At 41.1% G+C, this 11316-nt stretch overlaps 1 protein-coding gene across 1 annotated transcript; it reads right to left on the minus strand.

The window, feature by feature from the left end:
• Positions 1–399: 399 nt before the first annotated feature.
• LOC140939063 (uncharacterized) lies at positions 400–11316 on the minus strand. The gene is made up of 7 exons (XM_073388619.1): positions 10503–11316; positions 7074–7245; positions 6479–6734; positions 5393–5620; positions 4794–5045; positions 3634–3819; positions 400–1011 (listed from the first exon to the last, which is right to left on the minus strand). Exons 1-7 carry the CDS (start codon positions 11287–11289, stop codon positions 547–549), a joined length of 2346 nt encoding a protein of 781 aa, XP_073244720.1. The 5' UTR covers positions 11290–11316; the 3' UTR covers positions 400–546.

An 11316-nucleotide genomic window follows, 5' to 3' on the forward strand; every position in this document is an offset into this window, starting at 1 on the left:
GACAATACTCATTTCTTCCAGGAAAATTTGAAAGCAGCAACCATTTATGCACAAATTGGGGGCAAACTAATTATATTATAGGGGGATGGAAAATAGAGAATTGTAATATAATCACGTTATTTGAAAACCTCCCCTTCTGCCTACATTCACTACATTCCATTCCCACTCCCCTTATACGGTAACTGATCAGTCGTTTTCATCCCAAAGTTCGTAATCATCTTTTACTTGGAACCGCTTTTAATAAGTCGTTTTCAGGTGCAGTTTCGTAATTAAGACAAAATTGCTTTCGCGTTGCTGCGTTTCAATTCGCGATCGTGACTGGAGAAAAAAGATATCTCGCAAAATCTTTTGATGGTTTTGATAGCTCGCGTTTCAGGCGTTTTTCCGTTTCTGATGACAGTGGAGTTCACATTACATTGATTAGTCGAATTACCTGCAGAATCTGTTTTTACTCACGACAATCAGCATGATCAACTTTTTTTTTTATTTCTATGACAGTCACATACAAACAACTCCATCATGGTCCTGCTATGACCATAAAGCTATTTACATGTAATCGTCAAGAGGGGGCCTTTCTGGCTTTTCGAAGCTCTTCTCGCCGATCACTCCCACAAACTCGGTGACTTGATCTTCCTCTGGGGCAACCGGGTTAAGCACATCATCACATCCCTCTTGTTTCTGGTCTTTAGCGCATCGAACGTATTCATGAATACTCTCCTCTAGGTAGCTTAGCGGAGCAGACCCTTGTGCCAAGAGATAGAAATGAAAATCCTTTAGGTTGAAGTTGTCGCCAAGCTCTTTAGTTGCGAATTCTCGTAGTTCAATGATTTTCAGTTGGCCGATCATGTATGCTGTGGCTTGTCCAGGGTCACTCTGATATCTTGTGACTTCTTTTTGTGCGGAATCACTCGTATCCCACGCATAATCAGCAAAATATTTCAAGGCGACGGCACGAGAAAAATTCTTGTAGTGCAGACCTGTGTCTACAATAAGGCGAAGAGCGCGCCAAACCTAACGTGATCAGTGAGATGTGGTTAGAAGTAAGTACTATTCCCTGTATCAGTTTATCAAACTTGCACACGCACAAAGTGAATTTTTATTTTTACGCGCCAAATAACGTTCTTTCCTGTCTATTAAAGGTTAAAAGAGGGTCCTTATTTTACGTTGGTATGGCTGAGCAAACCTGAGATCGAAGCTGCGCTCATTTTACCCCCGGCCTCTTCTCTCCATCACTGCTCCGTTTTATGGGTATTTAAAGCTACTTAAAGGAGTCGAAAGAAGGATTTGAGGCCACACCTGGCGGAAATCTAACTCAGGACCTCCCGGACAGTCGGATTGTGCTAATTCTACCTTCCTAATCCTGATATTGCATCCATCGATACAATATACAAAAGTTGACCCTGTATTAGAGTCCTAAGAGTATATACTACCAAAAGTCAAGACTGACAGAAATTTAAAATGTTTATAAATTTTAAAAATCAAATAGCAACATTTGAATGTGCGCCTGAATGGGTTCTATTTAACCCTTTTAACCCTAAGATCAAAATTTGAATTCTCATTTGTTGCCCATATTCATTTCCCGCAGAAGTAGTGGGGAGAAGGTGATAAAATATCAAGCAAATTCGTCTTGTGTGATCATGTCTGTAATTATCATGACCACTTTGTTTTACAAAGCATTGATATTACAAGGAGAAATTTGATGCTGATCACTCTTAGGGCTTAATGGGTTAAATTTCAACACCAAACGATTTTGTCTTAGAACCTCATGCATTTCATTGTTTAGTTTCCTGACTGACTCTGGAACTGGGAAAAGAGGTAAATGAAAAAAGTGAAATAAAGAGGAAAGCTTTCACACTTCAAGCTAAACGAGCGCAGGGGCGTAACCAGAAATTTTGCAAAGGTACATAGGTAAAGTTTTCTAAACCAATCCTAGCCCGTCCCTCTAATCGCTTTCACGACTTCGTTAAAAGTTTCTTTTGTATCAGATGGTATGGTAATTGCCTAGTTCCTGTCCGGGGTCTTACCGGGTCTTCGCGGTCAATAGGGAACTTAAGCAACGACGACGGCGAAGACAACGAGAACGGGAAAAAAGCAATAGGCTTAGATAAGCGAAACAACAACTTTCCCGTGCATCACGCTTTTTTGTACATTGCTTTGCCGTCGTTGCACGACTACGACGTAAAATTTCCTCATTTCACGTTCTATGGAGGATGGGAACACAGGACCAAGATTTTCTTTCTCTTTTTGTGAACTTAAATACAGTCCTTTAGAATTCAACTCCTGAAAAAATCGCCAACATTCGACGAATTAATAAGAGCGATGAAGTTTGAAACAGCGCGAATTCTCTTTTAGGGTGACGTTTTCGCTGCCGTTGCCGTCGCACGTCAGCCGGATGTGAGCCTTTTTCTTTGCCCTGACCATACTAAATCTGTAGTGATAAGTGTCTTTACTCTTATAGAGCCGATATGCCCAACCATTTGTTCAAAATCACGGCCCAAGATTGCAAAAAGTCCACTTCCGGTTGACGCGCGTCGCTCAAAAACGTCGCTCCTTAAACTCCTTATTAGGGAGCTTTAGAAACGACGACGGTGACGGCAAAGAGAACGTGGAAAGAGCTTTAGGTTTAGATAAGCAAAATAAAAACTTTGCACGTGCGTCACAATTTTTTGTACATTTCTTTACTGTCACTGCACGACTACGACGTGAGAATACCTAATTTCACGTTTAATGGAGTACGTAACCAAGCGACGACGAATCTTTCTTTCTCTTAATTTCTAAATTTGAGTGCAGTCCCCAAGAAATCAACTCCAAGGAAATTCGCCGTCTGCATTTGACATTTCCAGCAAATTCGAGTAAAGGCGACAAAGTGCGAAAAAAAGCGAATTTATTTTACAAATGACGTTTAAGCTTCCCTATGATAGGCTGATTTAGCAACAGAACGGGAACTTCAGTTGACGACGGCGCGCGCAAATCAAACAACTGGTTTGACCATCTTGACCAACGGCAGAGCGGCAAATTGAGCACCGGGAGTCGTGTTTAGTCCTTTCCGCGCGCTTTCCCGTCATCAACTGACGTTTCCGTCCTGTTCCGAGACGAACGGCCCTCCCACGGACCACGTGACCCGAAAAGCATAGGCCGCGCTGTATGATGAGGCCTAGAGACTAGGCAAGTACGGTAATAGGTAATCATTTCTCTTGGTAGCTTGGTTTAGGCCCGTCTTCATTGAGCAAAATTATTTTCTAAAAAAGGTGAAAAGCGGAGTAACATAGCCATCTACTCTTTTTCCAGCTATAGCTTATTTCCCTTCCGTTTATTTTGCCTTTTTCGTTTTCTTATCTTCAACAGGTTTTCAGGTGGGTGCGTACGTTCTGGCGCACAGGTGTAAGGATTTGTAACTTACAATGTATTATATTAATTGTAATGCACTTTAATCATTTTCATTATCATTATCAAAATTGTAAGTTTCATCATCGTTATCATTATTATTATCATTATCATTATCATTATCTTAGCAACCCCCTGAAGCACAATAACTGGGGAAAAAAAATTAAAAACGGAAAACGAACAAGAAATTAGAAGGGTGAATCTGGAATTTTCCTGAGCCCACAAAACAAAACTTTGTCTGATCCATACCTGCCATTTTAGCATCCCATACTTCTGAAAAGGCGCTTTGTCGTAGACATTTGTTTCCCGGGCGATCAATGGGTTCTCTGCATAGAGCGCCCAGCCTTCTGTAAAGGCGGTATAATAGGTAGAACTATCCAGCCAGCTAATTACACCACCACAGCTGTCTCGAAAATGCTCAACCAAACCTTGGACCTGGGATTACATGAAAAGAAAAATATTCAATTACGCGGTAGAATGGGAGATGGGAATGGCGGGACAATTGTTGGGTTTGCGTGGACGGACTTGTCTCTCAGTTTCGCAACTGGGAGAAACTTAGTTTGGTGGATAACAAAATGTGTACGCCAAGTGCTGTAAGATCTGCGGTTCGATAAGAATTTTCTTTTCCGATTGGTAGTCAATCACGAAACTAGCTGCTTCTAACGGAATCCGTTTTTATTGGTTACTGAGAACCCATTAAAATTTTAGCGTTTACGACATGCTTCCTCACGTGAATGGATTTTGTAAGCTCTCTCCATTCAGAGTAGTCTGCCACACAGCCGTTTTTAGGGTCGTCACGCAACGCGCCTCACCACAAACAGCTGGGAAGGAGCCTTGCGTGACGACACTAAAGACTGCTGAGTAGCAGACTACATTCAGATCAGAGAGGATAGGACAGTCCATTACTATGCACCAAATCAGTGGAAAGCAATTTTCGCGCTAGCCTGCGAATACATCCGTCTTTCCTCGCTCCTCGCCGCTAGGGACGTTTCGCAGGAAAGACGTCAGCGGAAATTCCTTAGCAGCCAGGAGCTAGAAGAGACGGATGTATTCGCAGGCTATTTTCCGCGCGTTTTGATTGGCTTACCTTACTCGGAATATTCTACGCTATTCACAGTTTTGGGACGTGTGAAAATAGAGTCTTATTTTGCGACGAGTTTCCACGGAAGACGAGATTTTAGCGCTAAATGAAGCATATATGCCCCCGTTTAGGGCTGCTTCATAGCGCTAGCTGAGATATATACGGTTGGAGTCCCGGTATGTATCCACTACTATTTAATCCCCTTAGGGATCCCTTAGGGGATATATAGTTGACTTGTACAATGTACATCGGCTTGCAGTAATATGGCTGTAAAAGGCATGGGTTTCCTTATAGACTATAGATCATAGATGTAGAGAATTTACGTCACCTGAGTGTGATGGCCAGGCCTTGCTTCGTGTGCATTTACACTCCATTCCTCGTATTTTTTAGGTCTGTCCAGGAAGAACGGGATGTTGTAATACGCATTTCTAGTACATTCTTTGTCGCTCCTTCGGTAGCTCTGCGCACCGCTTGAGGGATTAAAGTTTGGAGCTAGGTCCACAGGGCAGTTGGGTGTGGTGTGTTTAGGGCCAGAGAAATAAAACATGTCTGTGGTTTGAGGATCCAGCATGCTCATCACCTGTCAGTAAAATGAAAATTTATTAAAATGAAGAATTTACAAGGCCAAAAAGTTTATATTCAAAACGAAGATAAAAAACCGAACTTTCTCGACACTGGGTCGTCATCATTAGTCCGCATGTAGTGTAACGAGGGTGGTTTCTCTCAAATACTCATGCGCTCGTGTATAATCTGGTTAGTCGCAATCATGCAGTCAAATCAAGAGAAAAATAAAGAGTGAGAAGGTTGAATGTTTGTGTTCGATTGAGTGTATTCCTGAGAGGATTATTTTACGTTAATCTCAGGAATACGTTTTTTATCATGTGTGCGCAATATTGCTAATATACTGGCGCGCAAATACACTCTTACCCGCCGAGCTTCTGCGAACCATTTCTCCATCGTTTCCCATCGTTTTGGGCAATATTTCTTCGCTTCTTTGACAGATGTGCAGAGATTGTGAGCGTTTTCGTTGGATTCGTTTGCAGGAAATGGTTCCTTATTGAAGAACATATCTGACTGATTCAGTCGTTGGATGAATTTCTCCTTTGCAGTATTATTGTCGTTCTCACCTGTGACTTGGCGGGCGATTTCCAGAACCTGAAAATGTATAAAATTAATTAAACTGCTGGTTCAAAAAGAACCATTTTAGTCACAGGAAATGATAACATCACCTGGAATCATCATATTTACTATCGGAATAGTAAATCAGTTTTTGTGTAATCGACATTGTTATGCAGCTTAAACACCCCATTCATTGGATGTGTTTCGTCCGTAAACAAGCAGTGTCCATAACATTAGTGCTGATCTCTTTTCAGTTCATGTCAGTGCTACCTATAATTTTTGTGTAATGTTGATGCAGTTTCACCATGGCACGTACAGAATGTGGTTCGAGCACCGGTAAGTGGCATATAGAACTAGAAATTGTCATGCCAGATCGATGTTTCCCTTTTTCAAGAGCTATCAATAATTTAGTCACTCATATTGATTATTCATTCCATTTCACCGGTCGCACGACCCGTGCGAGTCGAACCACTTACTTGAAAATAGGTCCCCTCTCTACACCAATGCGATGCAGCCAAGTACTGTAACTCATTTTACTTCACTCAAACGCATCAATTACACACACCACTTGAACCAATCGCGTAAAAAATAGTAAAAATATAATAGGGTCTAGTTTTTTTTTTTTTGGGGGGGGGGGGGGGGGGGCGAAAGGAAAAAAAAGGGACGCGCGCGTGCGAGGGAAGAAAAGGAGAGAGATGGCCCATCTCCTCTTCGCTTGATCCCTTCGAGCGTTCTATTAAAAAAAAACAACAACAACAACAGAAAACTAACCAGCGCCTGCCACGCTGGCTAGGTAAACATTGATTTAAAACTCTTAGCAATTGCTTGACTTTTACTGGTTCACAACTTGAACAAGTGTCGAGTATTGGACCGTAGACATACAAATAGACGTACCTCTGGGTAAAGTTTATTCAACATGTCTTTGCCCAGCTGGTGTACTTGATCTGGCGTTTTAGTTATTGTCGTGAAATAAGGCATGATTGATTCGTACGCCTGCTTTCCGTTCAACTGTTCACCGGTAGGTAGTTTCTTGGTGGTTTTGTTTGCAGTTTTGGTTCCGTTAATGTAAACGTAAGAGAGCGGCAGGGTTGCTAGACCGCTGGAAACATCACTTGGAATGCAGTGGTGAAGATGTTCCGTTTCTAAGAATCTGCAATGGGAGAAATAAATAGCAAGCTTTAGCAACGACTACGGCGAAGGCAAAGAGAACGGCAAAAAGTCTTAGTTAAGGTTAATAACTCTGTATGGCCGGCTTGCATCACGCTTGAATGAACAACCTAAGCGGTTGAAAAGCTAAAACCAATCAGAGACAGTGGCATAAATCGTAAAGTCGGGCAAGGAAACCAACGCACGTCTCACGTGCAGCCCAGACAATTTTTTATTCAAGGCTGGACTTCAGCAGTAATGGGTGGGGTAGGGGAGGTACACCCCTGTTTAAACTCGCGGAAAAGCTGGGGCGAGATGCAGGCGTACAGTTTTAGAGACTTGCCTTATCGCCTTTTGGATGGGTTTACCAATGTATTCCAACGCGTGCTCTCGAATAGATTCGTTCACAGTCTTTCCACCATTGTCGTTTTTCCAATTTGTCAAGTCGTCGGGCTGCAACAAGGCCAGAAAACTTTCATCTAATATAGGCCTCATATAATCTTCATCAAAAATACCTGAAAACAAAAATGAAGGACGGGCACTGAAAACTCAGATCACAACAAAACAAGCAGCCTTGCAAATAAGAGAAATCGATCATATCACATGGAAATGTCATATACCAATATCTCCTACTATTAAAAACTGAATCATTGGATAATGCAATTCAAGATCAGAGCTCTGATTGGCTTAGCCATCATGGTATATGTGCCATTATGCCATGCTCTCCAAATATGGTAACTGTACGCGTCTGCTCAAAATTAAAAAGAAGCTGAAAATCGGTTGTTTTTACAAATAAACAGAATAAAGTCGAGAAGAATTCTCGATATTTTGTGGGCGTTTTTAATAAAACAATTATTCCACTCGCGCTTGTTGGATATGAGATGATTATAGCCAACTCGGCGCTACGCGCCTCGTTGGCTATCCACCATCTCATATCCAACGCGCATTCGTGGAATAATAGTTAATTACCATAGAATCTGTCAGATCATTATCAAGTAGTAGAAAAGTCTCTATCTCGGTAGCATACGTACGTGATACGAGGTATTGATCTACTTAAACCTATTTTTTTGGCATGATGCACTGTAACTTATAATGGTACGTTGTTAGTGATAATGAATTGAAATTGTTAACTTAGATAAACGCGCATGATTGCTACTTATTTTTGCCGACAACAGGAAGTTCAATTGAATATACCAGGTTGTTTCTAATAAAATATATATTAGGTTACCAAGGGGACAAAACCCTTTTTCCATAGTGGAAAAGGTTGGGACTAGTTCTTCAGTATCAATTCCTTTCCCTTAGCCTGAGATCATGCCCTCTCCCTCCGATCCCTGTAAAAAAAGCGTGATCGCAGGTTTAATACCTCTCCCTTGACCCTAATAAGTCAGTAAGTAGGTAGTTCAGTTATACACCTAACACCTAGGAGTTAACAACAGAAAATCATTCGAAGGTGCACGTGATGTACTAGCAAAAAGTAAAAACCTAAGTAAAAATTTTAACTACATGAGATCTTATATCGATTACATAAAAAATATCAACATTATTTTAAAAAAAACTATTTATAGAGAGCTAAAATTTAACATGAACATTCAGGAAAAGGTCACAAACTATGATAGCAAAAAATTAAATAGATTAGAAAATAGTAATAATGATAAAATACCCTAATAATAACATACTGGCAAGACAAAAACTAGTATAAAGATTCTAAATTTAACTTTTGAAGAGCATTTTTAAAAACACTTTAAGATTATCGGAGTTCTAATATACGACGCTAGCTTATTCCACAGTTTACTAGCTATAAATGAAAAGGATTTATACATCCACTGAGTGTTAAAATGAGGCTGTACCAAGTTACTTCCTTTACCCCTTAGATTATAACATACCGTATTTATTCGATTAACCGCCCTGGGCGCTTATGAAAATTTTTGGACCTTGAGAGTGGGCGCTTATTCGAGGTGGGCGCTTATTCGAGGGTGGGCGCTTATTAAATTTTCACTATTTTCACCAACCGTAGTAGTATATTTTGCAACAAAACAGTAAATGCTAATAACAAAAAGCGAAGGTGTAACAAAGAAAGGTTTTTGTACAATACCCTGAAGAAAACTCCGTCTTCGGGAGGGTCTCTTATTATCTCTCATTGGAGTCTTTGTGGGAGGGAGTGGGCTGGGGTGGGCGCTTATTCGAGGCTGGGCGCTTATTAACTTTTTCTGCCTTTAGGATAGACGCTTATTCGAGGTGGGCTCTAATTCGAGGTTGGGCGCTTATTCGAATAAATACGGTACGCCCCTTAAATACTGAAAATCGGCAATGTACTTTAGATCTATTTTCTTCCCGCATTTATTTACAGATCAGGTAGGAAGAATTCGAAGTTGTGAAAAGAAAGAAGCCTTAATTCTGGTTGTTCTTAGCCTGCCTAGCTGGCTAGATTGTTTGGTGGTACGGGGTACATTCTTGGATGGATTTTCGCCAAAAAGGCAACAGTATGCACTCGCTCGCTAATATCGCCATTTACGCATGCTTTTTTTTTCTGCTACCATGTGCAGACTCTCATGGTCTCCTCATTTGATTCAGCATTGAAAAAAAGGGGAAAATACGATACATTGCCGCAGAGCCCATTACAAACAGGTAATGATCTACCATCACCGTTATTACGTCAGTTTTGATGAATGTTGTCAACGAAGGAATGCAACATTAGGTAAACTGTTTGGTGAGAACGCTCATGTGACAAACATTCGTCATTCCAATATAGCTGTGCTAAGTTTGAAATAAACCTTCAATTCCAATCAAAACCACTCAAAAATAACTTTTTTGTGTTTCCACATACCACATTTTCGGTTCACGTTAAAAGTGATAAAATCGCTTGAAGAAAGTTTAGGCAAGAGCCCAGAAAACCTTGTCTCAGCAAAGATATTTTACAAAAATATCAAAAATATATTTCTACCCATTTCTTTAGTCAACCAGATTTTACAGCTTATTACCGGCGGAATGCTTCGCTTCTTAAATTGTTGCCTCCTTCAGCTCTTCGATATGAAACTGTGAAAGGTAAGTTTGGTCTTGTAGATGCTTTGTCCTGCCTTGCTTGCGTTCCATTCTATGTGGTTCTATAAAAGGGGCACGCTGACGTCACCTACCGATATTTCAAAATGTGCCAACCAGTAGCGCATTGGTGCTTGTAATAAAAGATCCTTTTGGTTCGCTCGTTAAAAACTTGAATAACAAAACCAACGTTGGTAAACAGTGATGTCTCCTATATAGGTCACGGTCAGCCAGAAGAACCCAAGCAAAAAAACAGTATACCATCCCCCCCCCCCCCCACCCCATCCCCCTCGATCCCACCCCAGGAACCTAATCGCCCATTACCAAAAGAAAACTGTACGCATGCAAGTTTATCTGGGTTGCGGATATGAAGTCGATTCGGAGTTACCTGCACGGTGCCGGGATCGCAAGTGGACTATGACGATATTATTGCCTTTGACATAGACGTTGACAGATGAATGTTATTGCCCTGATATTAATTTCTCCAGATTAACTAAAAGTTTTATAATCCTGGGTTTAATACTATGTGACGGCCACAATGACAAGGCTGTTTCAAACCAGGTATTTCAGTTACTGCAAATGTCTCTGCAAAGAAGCAGGATACTAAGAATGAATATTGCGCAATTACTTTTGTTTAAAAATCAGTCGCGCGACACTCGCCCCTCAAAAAATATATCCCAGGGGTGCTCTCAGCATGAAAACTCTGATATTTGATTTGTACTATACTCCCACATACCTATGTCTCCTTTCATGGAAACGCTGAAGTATTCTCTTTTAAACGAATTTATTCCAGCGATACATTCCTCTTTTGATCGCACCATCCCAGCTTTTATTCCGAACCTCAAGTTATCGATGTACCGTGTGAACGCTTTGGCTACAAGCTTCATTTTCCCTTGTACTAACCGGACATCACTCAAGCTCTTGGGGCGTAAGTTTCCCAGACCATACTTGATGTCGGTCGAACCAACATTGCAAATCGACTGCCAGCAAAACAGATTTGGACCCATAAGAAAGTCCCCAGCATAATAGTCTCCATCAAAAGGTATTCCAAAATTGTTTTCCAGAAAATGCTTTACTTGAGCTAGAGATTTCTTCTCGCGCGGCTTGAGTCGTCTAGCATTGATCGACATTTCCTTCAGTTCGAGCAGAAGAGCACGCGCTGCATCAGTGATGTGCTTTAGGTTTTTCGGATCTGGGTTGTACGGTTGGAATTTTTCTTTCATTTCCTCTGGCTTCACCCCTCCAGGTTTAAAAATCAACTCTTGCGGGTGAAGTTCAAAGTATCTGTCTTGCACTTTCTGTAGAAAGTCACCTACGCCTGCTAGTTCAGCCTCCGCGGAATAACTGCATCGGTCCGTCTGCCGGTGTTTTTCTTTATCATTATCGGCTTCATCTAGGTCGCAATCTTTCGACTTAGATTTTGTCAAGAGTACTATCCCAACGATTAAGAGAATGAACCCGACAAGAGCAAAAATCCCAGCAATGATCACGAGTTTTCTTTGCTGTTTAGTTTGAGACGCCATTTTATAGTACTCGCACTTGAGTTGGAG

The sequence above is a fragment of the Porites lutea genome, chromosome 5 (assembly GCF_958299795.1).
Source record: "Porites lutea chromosome 5, jaPorLute2.1, whole genome shotgun sequence".
Lineage (NCBI taxonomy): Eukaryota > Metazoa > Cnidaria > Anthozoa > Scleractinia > Poritidae > Porites > Porites lutea.